At 40.9% G+C, this 20762-nt stretch overlaps 1 protein-coding gene and 1 pseudogene across 10 annotated transcripts in view; both read left to right on the plus strand.

Moving 5' to 3' along the window:
• CALD1 (caldesmon 1) overlaps positions 1-20762 on the plus strand; it is a 211158-nt gene that overhangs the window by 152208 nt on the left and 38188 nt on the right. For all 10 annotated transcript variants that reach the window (XM_047831711.1, XM_047831727.1, XM_047831703.1 and 7 more), the window contains one exon: positions 18516-18662. In XM_047831711.1, coding sequence (XP_047687667.1) covers positions 18516-18662 — 147 coding nt within the window. The remainder of the gene's footprint in view (positions 1-18515; positions 18663-20762) is intronic.
• Positions 11034-11127, plus strand: LOC125161382 (uncharacterized; annotated as a pseudogene).

Below are 20762 nucleotides of genomic sequence, written 5' to 3' on the forward strand. Positions count from 1 at the left end.
AGCCCTGAGTCAGGCTCCATGCTGGGCATGGAACCTACTTAAAATTCTCACTCCCTCTCCCACTGCCCCTCCTCTGCTCACGTGCAGGCTCGCTCTCTCTCCCTCTCTCAAAAATTAATTAATTTTAAAAAATCAATATAGCATTCTGAGACATTTAATAACCGAACTGAACTGGCCTTTTGGATATTTTATCAAACTAATTTAAAAAGCCTAACTCTGATATTGAATTGTAAAAGTGACAAGACAGCCCCTGATACAGCGGGATCAGCTATTTTTTTTTTTGGCTGTCTCAACAATTTAGCCGATGAATTATAGAATCAGTGTTGACTAGAGCACTTGGAAATATTTCTAAAGGAATAGCTAAATCAGATTTGCTTTGTTCACCTACTTGTACTGAATTATTTTTGCTTTCCACAGACATTGCAAAAGACCAAAACCAACACTAGGCTTGGTAGTGAGAGGAGAGAGAATATAGAGAGATATGAGCAATTTACAAGGGAAGATGATACAAGAAGAGCTATGGGGGGAAACGCATACCCTAGAGCAGGAGGAAAATACAGAACATGAGCCAAGCCAAGGCCTGTCATCTGACAAGAACAGAGACAGGCTGATGGTAGTGTGCCTATGCGCACACACTCGCGCACAAGCTCTTGAAGCGGGCCAGGGTCCCCAGTCAGACTGGAAAACACCAGTTGACTCAATTTGACTTTAGCCCCTGATTATTGACTAGGTTCAAAAGTCAAGTATCTTTCATGTCCATAACCATTTGGTTCTTCTTAACTAGGAAAACACATTTTTCAGCTCTATCTTAAGGGGATTTTCCATATGTAGTTGCAACATAATGCCACCTACAGAGAAAGTAGCATACGAATGAGAAACAGATTTATAATAAATGCATTAAAACGTTTGCATTTTGGACCAATGAGCGAAATTCTCTAGATACCTCCTCAGGCAGACGTTGGTGAGAAGGCTTTGACTAGTGGTTGTTTACAACTTCTGGTAGAAAGGAATTGAGAGAAATGTGAAAGGTTGGTGTTCTACTTCCTATTTTTTTTGCTAACCCTTTTCTGTCTCCAAGCATGGCCTTGAGGCTGCCACTATCACTCATATAGGTTGGTTTCATATGGCTCTGTTCCATCACTTCCTAGTATTGAAGCTTAAACCTGAAAGATTATTTCTTCCCTTGTTGAACAATCAGGCTTCAGCTTCTAGAACTCATGGCCAGAGAACAAGCCCCACGGCCCATGCAGCATGGCAGCAGGCATAGCCAGGTTTTCACAAGCCAGTATGGAGCATCTGCCTTCTTAGCAACCCACAAAGCTTATGAATATGCTTGTGGAGAATGGCCCCATTGTTTGTGCTTTCGTTGAAAAAACACGTGCACCTTTGAAACACAGTTTGGAGTAGCCCTCTCCCACTAATAAAGCTTTAATAACTTTATTTTTTTTTAATTTTTTTTAACATTTATTTATTTTTGAGACAGAGCATGAACGGGGGAGGGGCAGAGAGAGAGGGAGACACAGAATCGGAAGCAGGCTCCAGGCTCTGAGCCATCAGCCCAGAGCCCGACGCAGGGCTCGAACCCACGGACTGTGAGATCGTGACCTGAGCTGAAGGTCGGACGCTTAACCGACTGAGCCACCCAGGCGCCCCAAGCTTTAATAACTTTAAACATCATTTTTTCAGTAAATACTCATGAGCCTGGTATAGAATTGTTGGTCTTTCCCTGTTCATGAAACTGAGTCACATTTCATTGACCTGTCCTTTTGGGCACCATTGTTGTTCTGTTTTTGACTCTAGAACTTTTATAAATGACACCGGGTTGGCCTAGTTGTCCTTTCCATGTCTGACTCAGATAAATCCATGTGAACTCAGGCAGTTCACCTCACGTTCAAGGAACTGAATTAGCTTTCATCATTGTGAATTAGCCTTCACAATTGCCATTACTCAGTGTCTTATACCATATGCCTTTCTTGAATTCAATTACTAAAAAAAAAAAAAAAAAAAAAAAATGCTTTATGCAAGGCACATTGGGGAGGAGGGCTAAAAATGTGTATAGAACCTAATCCTTGCTTTCAACAAGCATGACATGAGAGATAAAATGATACACAAATAAATGACAACAAGGCAATATATGACCAATATCTGAAATGACAACAAAGATTTCACAGGAGGGCAAGAGTTCCTTCCAGTTGACATCCATCCATCGTGTCTAGTAAGATATCTCAGAAAAGTGTAGCATTTGAGCTGGCCTTGAAAGGTAGGGAAGATTACTCTGGGTCAAGGTGGAGAGGACACAAAAGCATTGTAAGTAGAAGCTTGACCAAAGGAAAGAAAGCAAGAGAGTATAAAATGAAGTTAAAAGAACAGGAAATGAAGCTTGACTAATAATAATAATGCTTTCAGGCACTGGCACCTTCACTCGGTCCATCTTTCCAACCACATATGACTGGTCCTGAGGGAAGAGCAAGAGTTCTACCCCCAGAGGGGAGGACACCCCCTGCCTTTTCACATACTATGACTCCTTCCAGTTTACTTATAACTGGGGAAGTGGATTTACAGATGATCTAGCTTACCTCGTTTAAACTACCTTCACTTGGATTTCTGAACTGAGAAGAATTTCTGCAGAGGCACCTGGCTCAGTCAGTAGAGCATGTGACTCTTGACCTCCAGGTTGTGAGTTAGAGTCCCACACTGGGCACAAAATTCACTTCAAAAAAGAAAAAAAGAATTTCTGCAGAAGCTGCAGATTGAAGGTAATACTAATCCTGCGAGCCCACGGAGACTACAAGAACGTGCTGGAGCTGTCACTAATGCTGCGAGCGTGTATGAGTGCTGGCTTCCTCAGCCACACATCACGTGTTCCTTTCAGTGAAGGTGAATTTTCAACAGAGAGGGGGATGTAATTGCTTTTCAGAAGAAACTCATGTAGGGGAGAGGTCTTTTGGAATGTGACCCCATTGTTTTGTGATTTCGTTGTTGAAAAGATGTGAACATGTAACCTATCAGGAGTATCAGAGCTTCGTACCTCACCTTGGAAACACTTTCTAATCTATTTTAAAATTTGAAGAATTTTTTAAATAATCTGAAGAAAATTTGAAAAATTAGATTTTAAGCTGTTTGTTAAAAAGGTAAAACTAAAAACACCTTGGGATTACTCTGAATGAACAACTGGTTGACATCAGGACAGACATAAATTTTCTAGGCAAATTTCATAAAAACAAAACAAAACAAAACTGCACGGTTGGTGGGGAGGTTGAATATATTCATATCATGCTTCAAAATGCCAAGCCAATGATATGTTCTTTCCATGTGAATCTACATATCTTTTTTTTTAATGTTTATTTGTTTTTGAGAGAGAGAGAGAGAGACAGAGACAGAGCATGAGCGGGAGAGGGGCAGAGAGAGAGAGAGGGAGACACAGAATCTAAACCAGGCTCCAGGCTCTGAACTGTCAGCACAGAGCCCGACGCAGGGCTCAAACTCACAAACCAAGAGATCATGATCTGAGCCAAAGTTGGACGCTTAACTGACTGAGCCACCCAGGTCCCCCAAATCTATATATCTTTTAAGGGCTCTTTAAAAAATGAAATTTTGACTGTCATTTAAGACCAAGTATCAAAATAAATTGAACTAAAAGCCAGACCTTCAAATTACTGATCACAATTTGTTAAACCAAGAGTTTTCAAAAAGGATTTTATGAACATTAAAAAATTAAACATTACTTATTGGGGTTTTTTTTTGTTTTGTTCTACCCTTTTAAAATTTCTGTTTGTGTTATATAAATCTATAAACACTTAGGAAAGCACTATAAATAAATGAATGTGTGTGTGTGTGTATGCTTAATTTTTTAACTGATAGGAGTACACGATAAAAATTTTTGAGACTGTTGCCTTAGATCTGGAATCAGTAAACTTTTTTTGTGAAGGGCTAGATAGTATGTTTTCAAATTTGTGGCAAATAAGCCCTCTGTCATAATTACTCAACTCTGGAATTGACGTGTGAAAGCAGCCATAGACAGTATGGGCATGGCTACATTCCAATAAAACCTTATTTACAAAAACAGAATGTGGACTGATTGGTCCATGGGCCATAGTTTGTCAGGCCCTGGCTTAGATGACTGAAGCTATTTGTTAATCTACAGAAAGCTCATACAGTGTCTTTGGTTAGAAAGAAAACAGTGATGGGAACTAAAAGACCTGCATCTCATCTTGATTTTGTAATTACTTCCATGAATCAGTTCACCTCTTAGACCCTAGGTTTCCACATATATAATGTGGATCTTGGATTGAAAATAACCTCCAAAATCCCTTCTAGTTTGCTTACTTATGCTATGGTCCTAATATCTCACCACCTTGCCACAGTAGTGGATTTTACCTAGGATCTGATTTACAAACAGAATAGGTGAAAATCTGACTTAACTCTGTGGGCAAAGTGAGTACAAGACAGTGGAGAAGGTGGCCAAAATAAGAAAGGACAAAAATGCCATTCTAAAAACTTGAAAGTTCATAGCTTATCGCTCTTGAAGGATCCTTTATAGTGCTACTGTTGTAAATGATTGTCAGATTTGCTGAACAAAGTAGTCTCCTCCTGCAGCTAAGATTTATGGAGCCCCTGATATTGGGTTGCTGGCCCTTTATTTCTTGGGAAAGCTGCAGAGTGAATGAAATACCTGGAGTGGAGACTAAAGCTAGGAAATCCTCCCTGTGTGCTGCCTAGGGTCACTGCCATGGAGGGAGCCTCTCTCCTTAAGCTTTGTAAAATGTTTGGTTTACTCTTTCAGTTATTAGGAGCTGGCCTGTGTATGCCAAGCACAATTGGAGCTTCACTAATGCCCTTCATGCACTCCCAGCCCCGGCCAGGCTGAATTGTTTGCTTTTCCATGTCCATATTTCCTGACTCTGCAACCTTGCCATTTGAGTTCTGTGTGCCTGTGGAAAGGGCCTCTTCCATTGCCCCCATCCCCCAGTCCTAAAAGATACCACTTGCCCTGTGAAGCCTTCTCTGATCCCTCAGCTGGAGGTATCTTCTTCTTCCTCTAAACTTGAGATCATTGTACCAGTAAGTGTCCTCTGATATTTACCCCATTTTTCTGCTGTTACATTTCCCTACCAGATTAGAAACTCCTTGCAGGAGTTTAATTCACCTTGGTTTCTACTTTCAGTGGCTTGACCAGAGTAGGTGCTCAGTAAATTCGCTGTTGAATGGACATGCCAATTCTGGCCACCCCAGTGTCAGGTTGCAGTTTCCTACTACCCCCAGTTAAGACTCTACCTTCGTATCTGGCACAGCCCCACCATGTCATCCTCAGAATCTCGGCCCCTCATGCAGCCCCTTTTGCTTCCCAGACTTCCCTACCCTGATGTACCCCCCTGAATTTAACTGGCCTCCCCTCAAAGTTTAGGTTCCACATGGATCACCACTTTGGGGAGAGGGATGTACACGAGATTTGAAACCTATAAGCCAATGCCAGTGCTATAACTTTGTAATTTCTTGTGAGAAAATCTGATATGTGCAGAGTAAAGTCAGTTATCTCCCCTACTGAAGCAGTGCTTCCTGAACCAGGGAACAGTTTTAAGGAACTAGTCAGAAGACAGCATAAGCCTTGTTGGTTGATAATCTATTGTTGGGATAGAAGTCTGCTGGTATGCGACAGATCCCCTTGAGTCATTTAAGTGTTGTACGAGAATGCCTCCGGTGCCCACGTCTCCCTCTTTCAGAGCCCTTGGCTGTCCTATTCTTAAGCTGTTTGTGATTCTGATTCAGTTAACACACACAAATATAGGTGCTTCGTTATTTAATATTCCTCTATTAAAATATTCTCATTTGTATAGGGGTCTTCTGTGAACTCAAAGGGAGTCTTTAAGCTTGGAAGGTTTTTATTTGGTTTGGTTTGTTCAGGCTGGCTTTTAACCAAGTCAAAACAAATAGGTGTTTGCTTTTTTCCCTCTGCAGTGAGCAGGCCCGGTGTTAGGTAAGGTTTCTGTTGACTTAGGAAGATGATCCACCAAGTGTAGGGCAAACTCCTTGACTTCTTTTCCCAACAGTAGGGAGGTTGGACCCATTAGCAATGGTTGGCTCCCAAGTCCCCCTGCAAGTATAAATGTTCTTTCCAAAGGGCCAAACATCCAGGATTTGGCCCGTCATTTTCCATTTCCTGTCTCCACTCAAGGTTTGTCTTTGTATTTGCTACCACTTGTAAACAAAACTTTGCAGTTCTAGCACTTGGAGGGGAGCTATGAGCCAGCTGGATGTTAGGTGACTTTGTGCAATACCTCTGGAGTCAGGGAGGAAGTAATCACCCCCAAAATATGCTTTCTTGTTAAAGTGACAGTCACATATTTCAGCAGAGGTGCTAGAAACAATGCTCCGGTGTCATATTTATCAGTATAGTGGAGCTTTCTCTGGACAAAAGCGGTGGGGGGCTGGGGGGGGTGGGGGGTGGTGGTGGAGGAGATGGGAGGCTGTGCCACCGGAACGGAAAGAAATGGATCCAACAGAGAGTGCCGGGAAAGAGGAAATGAACAGTAAATCTTTTTCCAATTAAGAAAAATGAGTGTGGAAGCAGAAAAGCTCCAGAGGGTACTTTTGGGGGAGGAGAGGATCATAAAAGGCCTGTTATGAAAATCCATTACCCATAAATTTTCCTGCAGTAAGCACTGCCTGTCTAGCGAGGATGCTGAGAGTCCTCTCAGCTGACACAGGACATGTGACTCCAGTTAGCAGTATCCACACGCCATGTCCCATTTCCGTCGGCAGGTCTGCAATGCCGCTTTCCCCTGACAGGGATTCCCTTTAATTAGTCACAGGTTCATAATCTCCACTTAAGGACATCTTGTTTTTGTTTTTCCAGTAACTTTATTCCTTTTGTCAAATGTTTACCAGTGTGATAGCAGCACCGTACTTTTGAAGCTCCACCACGTGAAATGATGGACCTTTGTACCACGTCACACAAATATTTCGAATTTGGGAGTGAGACTTGAACTTCTAGATCACACTAAATTTAAGACTCCTCTAAAATGGGTTCCTAGTTTGACATTCACAGATGGAAAGGGGAGTTTCTGCTCCTGGGATGTTAAGTCTTTGACTATGAAGAGAACCTGCTTGGATACGTATCTGTGGTCAGATGCAGTTACTCCAAGTTGGCCAGTGGGAGTGTGGGGGTCTCCCTGCAGCCTGCTCTGAGGCAGTGGTTCAGAACGCCAGCTGTACATCCAGGTCCAGACCTATATGCCAAAGAAAGAACCGGCAAAGTGTAGTGTTCCCAGTCATAGACACCCTCCGTCTGAATGGGTTTAACGTGTTGTACTTGAAAATAAACTAAGCGCAAGCTTGATTGTCCACATCTACTGTGCACATTAAAGCAAGGTTGTTCTTTAATAGGTACAGCGGTCAGGAAACAGCCCCAAATCAGCTTTTACTTTTGATTGGCAACATTTTAAAAAGCCTACATTTATTAATGACCATATTTATTTAAGGTTCTTATTATGTAAGATTTCTTATTAGACAAAGAATGCTACGCTGACAATGAAGAAAAGGTAATATTTATGAAAACACAGTAAGTGGGTTTATCTCTGTTAGCCATGTTTTATACCACTTGAATAAGAGTTGAAAGAGAGGAAAGTTTGGTTAGTTTAATTCTCTAACCGACCACTTAAACATTTCTTTTACTCCTTTTCATTCATTTTGACCAGGGTTTAACTTGAATAACCAAGTGAGGAGCAAAACAGATCTTCCCCATCATCAACCCACTTTCCATACCTACACTTTCTAAACATTTATAAAGGAAACAGTTATCTGTTTGTATCTGACTGAGCTTATTGTTTTAACAGAGTGGGACAGCGGGAAGGGTGCAAATGCAGTCCTGTTTGTGACAAAATAAAGACATTTTAGTTTAACCTCAGGAAGCTGTCATGGAATTATTCCTCCAAAATCTGTACTAAATAGGTTTGACAGATGCTTTCTTCCTTTCAAAATGAAAATAGCAATTCTATAAGAAAGTAAATCCAGATTCTATTCATTTATTTCTACTGCATATCACTAACCACTTATGGACTTTCAAAAAGAAAATGGTACCAACTGCATGAAGAATTAGATATTAACCCCAGTCTCAAGATATATTTTGGAAACTCTGTGCCTCGTCTATCATTATAAACTACAGCCATTCATAGAAGCCCAGATCAATCTCAGAAACACATAGTTTTATGAAAGAAACCAATCATAGAATGCATATAGGATGGTTATGTAAAGTTGTAAGAAGGCAAAACTAAAAAATAAATTTCTTGGGGATGCATACCTTGGGAGTAAAACTACAAAGCAAAGTAAGAGAATAATTAAAATAATCCAAAATTTGGGTCAGAGGTTATTTGTAGGTATTTAAAAATAGATAGAAGGGTGCCTGGGTGGCTCAGTCAGCTGAGTGTCTGACTTTTGATTTCAGCTCAGGTCATGATCCCAGGGTGGTAGGATCGAGCCTCACCTCGGGCTCCGCACTGAGCGTGGATTTTACTTTGAACTCACTCTCTCTCTCTTTCTCTCAAATAAAAAAATAGAGGTGCCTGGGTGGCTCACTTGGTTAAGCGTCTGAGTTAGATCTCATGGTTCACGAGTTCGAGCCCTGTGTTGGGCTCTGTGCTGACAGCTCAGAGCCTGGAGCCTGCTTCGGATTCTGTAGCTCCCTGTCTCTCTCTGCTCCTCCCCCACTCACACTCTGTCTTTCTCACTCTCTCTCAAAAATAAATAGACATGAAAAAAAGAATAATAAAATAAAAAAATAAAGTAATCATGTATTATACATAGTAGACACTCATTTACAGGTACGAGATATGTTATGTTAAACATCTGCTTAATTTAAAATATTGATTCCAAACAATTAGAATCCATATTTTAAAAAATTCCTGTGACTACCTGCATCGATTTAGAAATGAGTCTCTAAACTTAGGGGTCTGCAGACCATAGGGCAGGACCATTCTGGGAACTGTGTTCCCATAAGCCCTAAGTTAGCCATACAACCCAAGTCAGAATCAGAACTTACAGCACTCCCAGGTCTCTTCTAACCATACACGATCAGACAGACCTGATGTATTTATGCAATAGGACACTGCAATCATAATGATGCTAAGAATCAGCTAGCTGCAGTAGTGTGCACAGACAAGTGAAGAGGTTTTTCTTTCACTGTCTGAGGTTTTTTTCTCCTGTGCAGCACATGTTTCCCCATCATGGTCTGTGGTTATAAAATGCATGTGATTATGGAATGTCACCGTTGTATAAAGCATATGGAAGGCAGGTGATGATAGCTTGCATCGAGGACATATATAAGAACACTAAAGGCGGGGGGTCCTGGTTGGCTCAGTCGGTTAAGCATCAGATCCTGGTTTCGGTTCAGGTCATGACCTCACAGTTCCTGAGATCGAGCCCCACATCAGGCTCTGTGCTGTCAGTGCTGAGCCTGCTTGGGATTCTCTCTCTCCCTCTCTTTCTACCCCTCCCCTGCTCACACGTGCATGCTCTCTATCAAAATAAATAAATAAACTTAAAAAGAAAAAACACTAAGTGATGTGGCACACAATTTTACTATTGGGATCCAAAACTTCTGGTTGGTATGCAAACTTTAGTAATTCTCAAAAGCTGGGGGGGGGGGCGGGGGCGGGTAGAGATGGGGTGGGAGAAGGGAAATAGATGGAATAGAGCATACCTCTCTTCCTGGGTAAATTCCTTCAGAGTAATATACTATTCCCATATATGCCCTCACCCTAGCAAAAGGCATACGACTGATATAGCAATGAATTATACAATGAAATTCAGCTTATTTTTACCTTCTTTCCCTACCAAAAAAGAAATATATGTACATATATATGTAATATAATATATACATACATAAAATAAATAATAAATTAAAATATATAATATATAAATGATAGATTAAAATATTTGTAAATATATATACTCTAAATCAAAGGAACTTTCTTTCATTCTATCATATATTAATTACTAACCGACCAATTGACTATTAGCTATTAATCCATTTCTAAACATATTCTGCCTTGAAAAAATATTTTTATTTTCTTGATTTTTCTTCTCCATTGTCATTTTTAATGCCTTTCTTTAAGGAATTCAAGGGAAAAACATTCAGAATTGGGCTTTATGTGCATTAAGTGAAACCACAACATTTTTTCAGACACCACATACAAACAAAATCATATTTAAGAGCCTGGAATGTTGCTATAAACCTCTTAACTTTCAAACATACAGTAAATCTGCAGGGCAAATATGAGTCATTTCAGTAGCATGGTCTTTCCCTCCTGATCACGGCATTGCCTGAGATTTTGCTAAGAGCTTTTGAGCAGTTCACAGAGCTGACTGGATACGTTTAAAGAATCTGCTTGCATTTCATATTCTGAAAGAAAATCACCAGGGTTTTTGGTACATGAAAAAGAATAATGAAAGTATGTATGAGTCATTTTGTCTAATAGTTGATGAGTACATTTTCAACCCACATGAGGTTTTAACTCTTTAAGTTGGATCCCATATTAAGACCCAGGTTAAGACAATGACCTTAGCAGAACCAAGAACGAGGGAAATCAGAGAAACGTAATTGACTAAGAAGTTGTTTTTCCTTGTGGTCTTCTCCTGGGTCTGGCCTATGTGGGGAGTGCAGAGCTACAGAAAGCTGGGGATAGGACCAGGTTGGGGTTGAGTGTCTCAGTTACAACCTAGAATCGCCCTCTCAACCAAAGCCACCTTCTGTTGAACAGCTCCTTATATGAAAGTGAAAGTCGTGTGGGACGCAGGGAGGGGAGAGCGGATCTGAGGGTTCAGCCAACTATCTACTGGCCTACAAGTTATTGTGAATTTGCAAACAGCCAACTACTGGTAAGATTCCTTCTTTAAGGTGGTGAATTTATTCAGTCTGCTGGAACTTGAGATGCAGTATTCTCTTTTTAAAATATAGGAATGTGGCACAGACAGTTAAGGAAAACACAGAGGCTTGGAAACTGATCTGAATGGGAACCTCTCTAAATCTTTAATAAATAGTGCTCCCTTTTGCAGCACATATACTAAAACTACAATTATATAGAGAAGAGTAGCATGGCCTCGCACAAGGAACATGAAGCGTTCCATATTAAAAACAAGCAAAAAAGTCTGAAATAAATAGGCCTCATCTTAGTGCCTTGAGCCTTTTATTTTCTCTTAAGTTTTCCTCACCTTACCTGTGGGTCTGTGTATGTATCTTCATGTGTGCTTATCAAGCATGAAGAATGTTGAAAAACAAAAAAGTGTTAGGGGCGCCTGGTGACTCAGTCAGTTGAGCGTCTGACTTCAGCTCAGGTCATGATCTCACGGTTCATAGGTTCAAGCCCCATGTCAGGCTCTGTGCTAACAGCTAGAAACCTGGAGCCTGCTTCAGATTTTGTGTCTCCTTCTCTCTCCCTCCCTCCCCCACCTCTGAAAAATAAATAAACATTAAAAAAATTTTTTTATTAAAAAAAAGTTTGAAGGTGACAATTCAAAGTCTGTTCATGGGTGCTCTTGTAATCTCTTTCTGTACCCCAGTGGTTCTCTAGTGGTGAAGTTATTGATAGAGATTCCCAGGGGCACCTGGGTGGCTCAGTCAGTTGAACTTCTGACTTCAACTCAATTTTGTGGTTCATGAGTTCTAGACCCACATTGGGCTTGCTGCTGTCAGTGCAGAGCCCGCTTTGGATCCTCTGGTCCTCTGTTCCTCTTATGCTCTCCCAAGAATAAATAAACATGGAAGGAAGGAAGGAAGGAAGGAAGGAAGGAAGGAAGGAAGGAAGGAAAGGGAATAAAGAGATTCCAAGATTCATATCCACACCAAGTATTTTCTGTAGTCTATTGTTTGACAAATAGCTACTTCAGGCATGAAAGACTATTCTTCAGATATATATAAATGCAGTGGTTTATAAGATACAGATTACCTTTTATGTATTGAATTTATAGACACTTTATACATCATTTTATTAGTAAATAACAAAAATATGAGCAATTGTCATAATATCTTAATGTTTCTTGATATTTTAAAAGGATCCACATTCTTAAAATGTTAGAAACCACTGCTATACAAGATAGAGAAGATTCAATATTTTCTCTGGCCCTATCAGTTAGCAGTGGACTGTCTTAATGTATGTTGATCTGACTTGGTCATTTGAGGGGAAAGAGCATGGGAACTGTCACTAGGAGCAATTTGGAACTACTGTGAAGACCGATCCCACAGAATCTTTTATTTAAAAAAATTTTTTTTAACGTTTATTTATTTTTGAGAGGGAGAAACAGAGCGCAAGCAGGGGAGCAGCAGAGAGAGAGGGAGACACAGAATCTGAAGCAGCTCCAGGCTCTGAGCTGTCAGCACAGAGCCCGATGCAGGGCTCGAACCCGTGAACTGGTAGGTCAAGACCTGAGCCACTCAGGCACCCCAGAATCTTAAATTTAAATGAACATATACTATTCCACTTCCCAGTATCTGCCCTATAAAAACACAGGGGTACAACAGTGCTGTTTCCAATAGAGAAAAACTAGGAAAAATCCAAATGTAGGGCAATAGGAAATGGTTAAATAAACTGGGATCCTGTGTAGTAGATGACTGAGAATAAGTTATATCTTGGTGAACTGATTTAGAAAATCGTCAAATATATTATTAAATTTTTTTGAATTGCAAAATAATGATATATACCACGTATGTAAAAAAAAAAAAAGATAGAATAGCAAGATTTCACATCCAAACTTGATTAACTGTGTGGCTAACCAGAGTAGTATTGTGACTATCAACATAAAATAAGTAAATTTGTACTCATTACAGACTCACCCATGCTTCTTTTTCATTCTCTCCAGGTCTCTAATCCTAAACATGTAATAAAGTCAACTCCCTCCCCCTCCATAAAAAATGGTTATTGCTTTTTCTTATTTTATTTTTGAACATGGTTTCCTGATAAGAGATCTTGTTTTGTTAATAAAATACATTGCCAGCATTTTTACTTGAAAACTTTAAGGATGTGCTGTGGTCTTAACTCAGAAAGTAGCAAAATGGAAGAAAAGACAAAATGAAAGGAGATAGGGGTAATGCTCTTCAAACTGTGGGGAACACAGGGTAAAAACAAAATGAAACAGCCTATACTGTAGGTGAAATTCTAAGAATTCTGTCAATGTTGTGCAAGTCTTGAGAAATATTTTATGGGGACGAGAGGGTGAGGGGAGCCCAGGGGCAAGATGAAAACTAGTGCCTTGCCCCGGTGTCTTACTATGGAAGCTTCCCCACTTCCTCTTTCTCTCATCTAGTATACACTAAGACCCTGGCCCGTCCAAGTGTAGACCCCGATTCTCAGTGATTTCCTTATGTGCCATTCTTCAGCACTTCTCTTTGTTTGCACTTTCTGTCTAAAAGGCACAGCATGTAACATGATTATCTTGTTACTTGGATATACTGAGGCTCTTGAGCTCTAGCGGTAAAAACTTAAAACGTCTTTGGTGCGAAAGCCACAGCATTCCAAGAAAGTTTTCCCACTTCAGAATCCTGTTTTTTCTTTTAACACCAGAGCCTTTAAGCTGGTGGTTCTGGGAATGAAAGAAAAGCCAGCCCTCTCTACTTTTTTCATAGCACTGACACAATCAAATAACATCATGTAATTTTTATGGACTTCTGAGATTTTTTAACACTTATTCACACACACACACACACACACACACACACACACACACACACACACTCCTTTCCAAATATTTGATGAGCCATTTTGCTACCAGCAGCACTGGCCTTCCTGCAGCAGAGCCGATCATATTTTCACGAGGTGCTTTCCAAGAGATGAGCGAAGGTAGTTAGCAAGCAACAAAGCATAATACTCCAGAGTAAACCTGCTTCCACCCAGCGTGGAAATCATGTATGCTGGCCAATCAGAAATTTTTATTTAATAGAGGTGCCTTAGCTATCATTTGAGAATTACCAGTATTTTAGAAGACTAGATCGGGGTCGCCTGGGTGGCTCAGTTGGTTAAGCATCCGACTTCGGTTCAGGTCATGGTCTCACGGTCTGTGAGTTCGAGCCTTGTGTCAGGCTGTGTGCTGACAGCTCAGAGCCTGGAGCCTGCTTTAGATTCTGTGTCTCCGTCTCTCTCTCTCTCTCTCTCTCTCTCTCTCTCTCTCTCTCAAAAACAAACATTAAAAACAAATTTTTTAAAGAAGAATGGATTTCAACAAAATGGTTAAATCTCCAGTAAACATAGTTTAATCGTTCTCAGATGATTCAGGGGAATCATGAGTCCCACATTCCCAAGACATCTGGGAACGGTGGTTGTCTCTGCAGAGTGCAGAACACCATTAGACTGGTCAGTGCCGGCATCTGGTGAGGTTTCACAGAAGGAACAAAGGGATTGGTACCCTTTTATTACAATCCAGTGGGCAGTTAGATATGATTTTTACTAGTCAGCAGCATTTCAAATATGTTTAAATCTGGTGTGTGGGAAATGAGAAATGTTAACATTTTGTTTTTATCTCAGTATATAAATCAGGATCCTCTTAAATTCTGAAATGCTAGCTTCTGAGAATTCTTCCTGGATAAATTGTTGAACAAGTGACAAAGTATATCTAGAATGATGTCCTTTGCGGCCTCATTAATAAGACCATAAAGTTGGAAAAATCTTAACTGTCCATCTGTAGATAATACATTATATTATAGTTACATCCGTGTAACTACTATGTACATCTATACATACTGTGTTGCTGTTGAAAATTATATTTGGCTAATGTGTTGAAAACAGTCACAAATAAAGTAAAGAAACCATTTACGAAATGATAGGTATCACACAATCCCACTTCGTTAACAGTAAAGGTGTCTGTGTGTGCATAACAAGATGTCTGGTAAAATACATCGGATATCATTGGTGCCCATGTCTGATATGGACCTATCAGGTAAGGTGTGATAAGGGAGCTGATTTTCACTTTCTCTTTTATACATCTGCTCTTGTCTGGTTGAAGCAAATAGAATCCGAAAAAAATGAAACAAATTAAGTTGTCCGTTTTGAAAGAAAAGCAATAAACCTGTGGTAGTAGTGTGAAGGGTAAGCTGCTATGAGAGAGGCCTACAAGCTAAGAAACTACTGAGGCTCATGGAGGGAGTCTCAGAGTTGAGGAATTTCCACACATATCCAGTCATTGGCACACTTGACTTATAAAGTCAAGTGGTTAGGTGTGCCCAAAGGGCTCCGTCAGTTAAGTGTCTGACTCTTGGTTTTGGCTCAGGTCGTGAACTCACGGCTTCACAGGTTCACACCCCGCATCAGGCTCTACGCTGGCAGCATGGAGCCTGCTTGGCATTCTCTCTCTCTCCCTCTCTCACTGCCCCTCCCCTGCTCATGCTGTCTCTGTCTCTCTCGAAATAAATTAGCAAACTTCAATAAGTTTAATAAACTTTACTAACAATAGTAAATAATTAATAAACCTTACTGATAAAGTTTAGTAAATCGTCATATGGTCTGTGACTAAGCCAGCAACAGGGCATGTTGTGATTTAAAATGCCAGGAAAGCATTTTGGCTCCTCGTTTGTTTTTAACTTTGAAAACGACTTTAATATGTTTCTTTATTAGTGCTCATAACAGATCCTTAAAAATCTAGCCCTGGTAACTGTGGATGCTAGGCAAGGAGCTACCAAGGTGGGGTACCAAGAGTACCAAGCGAGAAGAGCTAGAAGAGACCTAGGGTGGTCCAGTTGTCAGGCCACTCCTCCGAGGAGAAATCCAAGCCGAAGAAAGGTTGAGTGTGGCCTGGCCCGGATAGATGGCAAATGTAGTTCACGCCAGAGGTGCAAGCCAGCAACTTCCAGCCATGAAGCACGTTGGGTAGGCCGGAGGAGGAAGGCAGTAACATCTCAAATTGTTCAAGTAGAGTGGGAAGTTGAGGGCTTCACGCGAGGTTCCATTTAGGAGAAGTAAGGCGGGGCGCCTGGGTGGTGCAGTCGGTTAAGCGTCCGACTTCAGCCAGGTCACGATCTCGCGGTCCGTGAGTTCGAGCCCCGCGTCAGGCTCTGGGCTGATGGCTCAGAGCCTGGAGCCTGTTTCCGATTCTGTGTCTCCCTCTCTCTCTGACCCTCCCCCGTTCATGCTCTGTCTCTCTCTGTCCCAAAAATAAATAAACGTTGAAAAAAAAATTAAAAAAAAAAAAAAGAAGTAAGGGTGAGGGGGCTTGTTTCCAGCACAGGATGTCTCAGATGGGGCTTATATGTCTCTTGCTTGTTTTGGAAAAGAAAGGCCCCAAGTAGTAGCCAAGACCTCACGGCTGATGGAGAAACGCAGAAGAGCAAATCAAGCCTTTCTGTTTGATTAGCTTGGGAAGCACTTATTAAGGACTCATTCTCCCTGCTGTGGTTGAAGCTGTCTACTGAGAAAGCCAAAGGAATATTAGGCCAAGAATCTGAAGACCGAAGCCAAACCACTGGGAAGGGCTTCTGACTGCAAACTACAATGTGATTGAATTAGAAAGGAACATTCGATTCATGTCATGCTGTCACCTCAAATTCAACAAGTCTAAAATTGAACTCATCTTTCCTCACAAAGCAGCTCCTCAGCTGAACTTCCCCAGTAACAACAAAATACTGCACTGTAGAACGCCTTACAGTGACATGTCCAGATTTCATCTGATTGTCACACACTCACAGGCAAGGGAGTTTAACTCAGGTTAAAGGGCCACAAGCCAGTAGGAGACCAGTTCTAGAAACCAGGTTTGCTGAGTCCTACCCTAGTCATCTTTCAACTACATCACATCACCCTTCGCTCCATATCTATGGAAATAAACCAGTCAGTTTCATAGAATTACTGTGACATTTTATTTGTATTGGCATTTGAATATTGCACACCAGCAGATTTTAGTAAGTATGAAGTCAGATTTTCTGCAGTAACAAAGGACAAACCAACCAAACTTTGGAATTGTTAATCTTGGTTTTTTAGGTGAAAAACATTCATAGCATCCGTGTTTTTTTTTTAAGTTTATTTACTTATTTTGAGAGAGAGAGAGAGACAGCATGAGCAGGAGAAGGGGGGGGGTGGGAAATCCCAAGCAGTTTCTGTTCTGTCAGTGCAGAGCCCAACGCATGGCTCGAACTCCCAAAACTGTGAGATCATGACCTGAGCTGAAACTGACAGTTGGACGTTTAACCAACTGAACCACCCAGGCACCCCCATAGCATTCATATTATTGAAATCAAAAGATAGAAACGATGAAATAAAGTGCTGGATCTGGCCTTAAAATGTCTCGTTTGTAATCTTATGTAAGCAAACCGTCATCAGTTATAGTAGGTTTGTATTGTTGGTACAAATCATATGGTTCTGCTGTTTTATTTTCTTCCATTTGTAAATTATTTCAGGTTTGTCATTGTATAAGACTTATAAGCATGAAATGTTTACATATCTGGATTTCTATGTGTAGATATGTAAGTAACATTGTAATAAGAGCACTTTAACTCCCTAGTATAAAAAGTAGCCCACTGCTCAATGCAGCTTCATCCCAACCCAAGGACCCGTCAGGCCACCTTGGCCCTGGGCCAGCCGGCCTACCCCTGCCTTCCTGGCACTCTGTATCTCAGTATGTGTTACTCCCTCACAAGTAGCCAAGGTGACCATACGGGTCATTTCCTCTTGAGTTTGGACATCTGTAGTTCCCCAGCTCCGGTTCTTTATTTGGGAAGAAAGAAGTATTAACAGAAATGGATGTAACATAGTGATAGTGATTGTATAATTTCCCTAACATCTATGTGTGCAAAGCTCTCCGTGCCTTTTCTGCCCACCTCAGCCCTTAGGTTTCTATCTATGTGTACACCTATGAGCTACCATGATGTGCCCACCATACAGCCGGTAGAATTCTAATGCATGTTTTAGAGCAAAGGAGGAGGACTCTTAGGGAGCCACACTGACTTTGAAGCCATCCTGTCAGTTGTCAATAGCGCCTTCCTTCTCCATTGAAAAGGAACTGAAAGGAAAAAATAAAATCCAAGCAAAGAGAGTACCCTACTCTGGATTTTAATTTGCAGTTTGGGCTTATTAATGCCAAAATATGGGTTTGATAACTTGACTCTTTTCTGTTCTTTGTGACAGTATCTACACAAATAATTCATACAACATCCTGAATCTTTTCAATAAGTGTTTTGATTATTTTTGGTTCAGTGCTTTGGATTTCTGCTCCTAAATCTTAAAAGGCTGGTAACGAGCTTAATGAAGAAATCTAAATATGCTACCCCACAGTTTCCTGCACAGCCCACTTTTGTGTAGATTTTTTTAGTTTAAGCTGTCATTTGGTCATTGTAAATTGCCCTCTAGCTAGCGGACTCCTGCTTTTCAGATACTTAAAAGTTTGAAAGCCATTCTGATCAAGTGTCTATGGAACGGAACGATCCATTTAGAGCTCTGTGGTTCAGTCAGTGGTCAAGCCCAGGAAAGGACTCAGGGCTGATCCTGCAAAGAAGCATTGAGATGGTCAGCAGCTGGCGCACTCAAGAGGTTGTCTTCACAATGTTGCAGGATCGCCTACCAGAGGAACGACGACGATGAGGAGGAGGCCGCCCGGGAGCGGCGCCGCCGTGCCCGGCAGGAGAGGCTGCGGCAGAAGCAAGAGGAAGAATCCTTGGGACAGGTGACCGACCAGGTGGAGGTTAATGCCCAGAACAGGTACTGTCCTCTTCGGAATGGAGAATGTCTAAGGTACTTCTTAGCCTGCCTGATGAATGGAACGTGTTGGGCAAAGCATTCCCTTCTCAGCCCAGCTCCACTCTTTTCCAGTCTAACTTGCTCAGTCATTTTTTGGTTATTGTAGGCACCTAATCAGATTGGACAGTCAAACTGATGTGGACATTCAGACGCCACTGCTCCTTTCTCTTCCCCTATCCCATCCCCTAAACACACCCCAATTGAAGTGTTTTATTTTATTTTATAATTTAGCAATCTTTTTATTTACTAAATACAATGGGCTACATCTTTAAATAAGGAAGACGATTTACATTTATTCTTTAGGGTATCAATACCTGTTTTGAACTGAAGATTTATTAGCTTTCTAGTCCTTTGTGCCTAGCAGTAGCAAATAGAACTTGAATTTTTAAAGTAGACATGAATTGCAAATGTCTTATTTTTCCCGATATACAGCCTGAATCAGTATTCTCTGATCACTACGATATTCAGCAAGGTGCAGAATCCTGCTTAATGTAATGTGATTATTCGAACAAGCTTACGAGTTTACTAGCAGGTTTTTTCCTATACAGGCCTTGGTAATGACCAGAACAGTGGAGAACCCTTACTAGGTTCAACTTCTTCCAAATGGATCTTTACAGGTTTGCACATATAAGGTCACCTGGTTCATTACGCCACTTGCTAATATATGTAATTTATATGCCCCAAGGCAAAAAAAAAAAGATGAGAATATTTTGGGGTCAGGATAGAGAGAAAAATTAATTTTTATTTTATTTAAATTTTTTTTTCAACGTTTATATATTTTTGGGACAGAGAGAGACAGAGCATGAATGGGGGAGGGGCAGAGAGAGAGGGAGACACAGAATCGGAAACAGGCTCCAGGCTCTGAGCCATCAGCCCAGAGCCTGACGCGGGGCTCCAACTCACGGACCGCAAGATCGTGACCTGGCTGAAGTCGGACGCTTAACCGACTGCGCCACCCAGGCGCCCCAATTTTTATTTTAATAATACAGTTCCTTTAAGCCCATCTATATAGAAAATCTGAAGGAAAACAGGTCTGGCCTCTTTACCCTAAATATGAGCAGGTACATGGATTTCTGAAAGTCTTAAATTCTGTCAAGCAGAATGGATTCAATAAGGAAACCTACCGGTTAGGTGGAGAGGCAGAGACCTTGTTTCTTGGTAAGTAGCTCCTAATTAGGGAGGAAATACAGCAAAGGGGTTGTGGGTGTGTTCGCTGCCTGGCTCTGAATTCCACCTTGGCCTTTCCCTGTTAAATAGAAATGAAAATCATACCTTTCTCTTAGGAATGTTGTTAAATTTAAGTGAGATTATAATACACATAAAACACACAGTGCCTTGCATACGATAAGCACCTCATTTTAACTATTATCAGGAAAATGGTATCAGAGCTTTACAGAGGAGGCCTACATAGTCATCGCTGCCTTTTCTATCCTCAAACTGAAGGGGAAGGGAGAGAAAAAGTTTTTAAATGGCATTTTGAGGCCCCTTCCTGAATCTGGTTATTAGTGAGTGATCAACAGTGGCTTAAAAGTTACTAATTACTAGTCGTGTTCTTGCTTTTAAAATCTTGCTTCTACTTGGGCTTCATTTACTAGTAGTAGTTATTTCATGCTGTTGATCGATTCACAAATCCTTCTTTTTCATTAAAGTACATCCAGGTCTGAGAACCTATCGTTTATCTCTGACATTAATTATCCACAAGAAGAATTAGTGTTCTCCTTGGGGCTGAGCAACCCTGAGTGGTACTTAACTTCGACTGACGGTCGCTGTTGTGATTTGCAAATAGGCAAAGAAAGATCCAGTAGAATCTGTTCGTCTCTTAACTCAAGAGTACTTTCATCTAGCTGACACTTTGGAATTTGCAGTACCTTTTAAAAATCGTTTGAATTCAGTTGATCCAAAGTTCCTCACATGTAGATTTTCCCCTTAAATTCTAAACTGTTTGTATTTTTAGGGAAATTTAATGCATATATGTCTAATTCATGTAGACAGTGTCCTACAGCAGCGGTTAAAGCCAAGAAAGTCTAAAATCCAGCCTTTACTCTGCCATTTCTTATTGTT

Source organism: Prionailurus viverrinus, chromosome A2 (assembly GCF_022837055.1).
Source record: "Prionailurus viverrinus isolate Anna chromosome A2, UM_Priviv_1.0, whole genome shotgun sequence".
Lineage (NCBI taxonomy): Eukaryota > Metazoa > Chordata > Mammalia > Carnivora > Felidae > Prionailurus > Prionailurus viverrinus.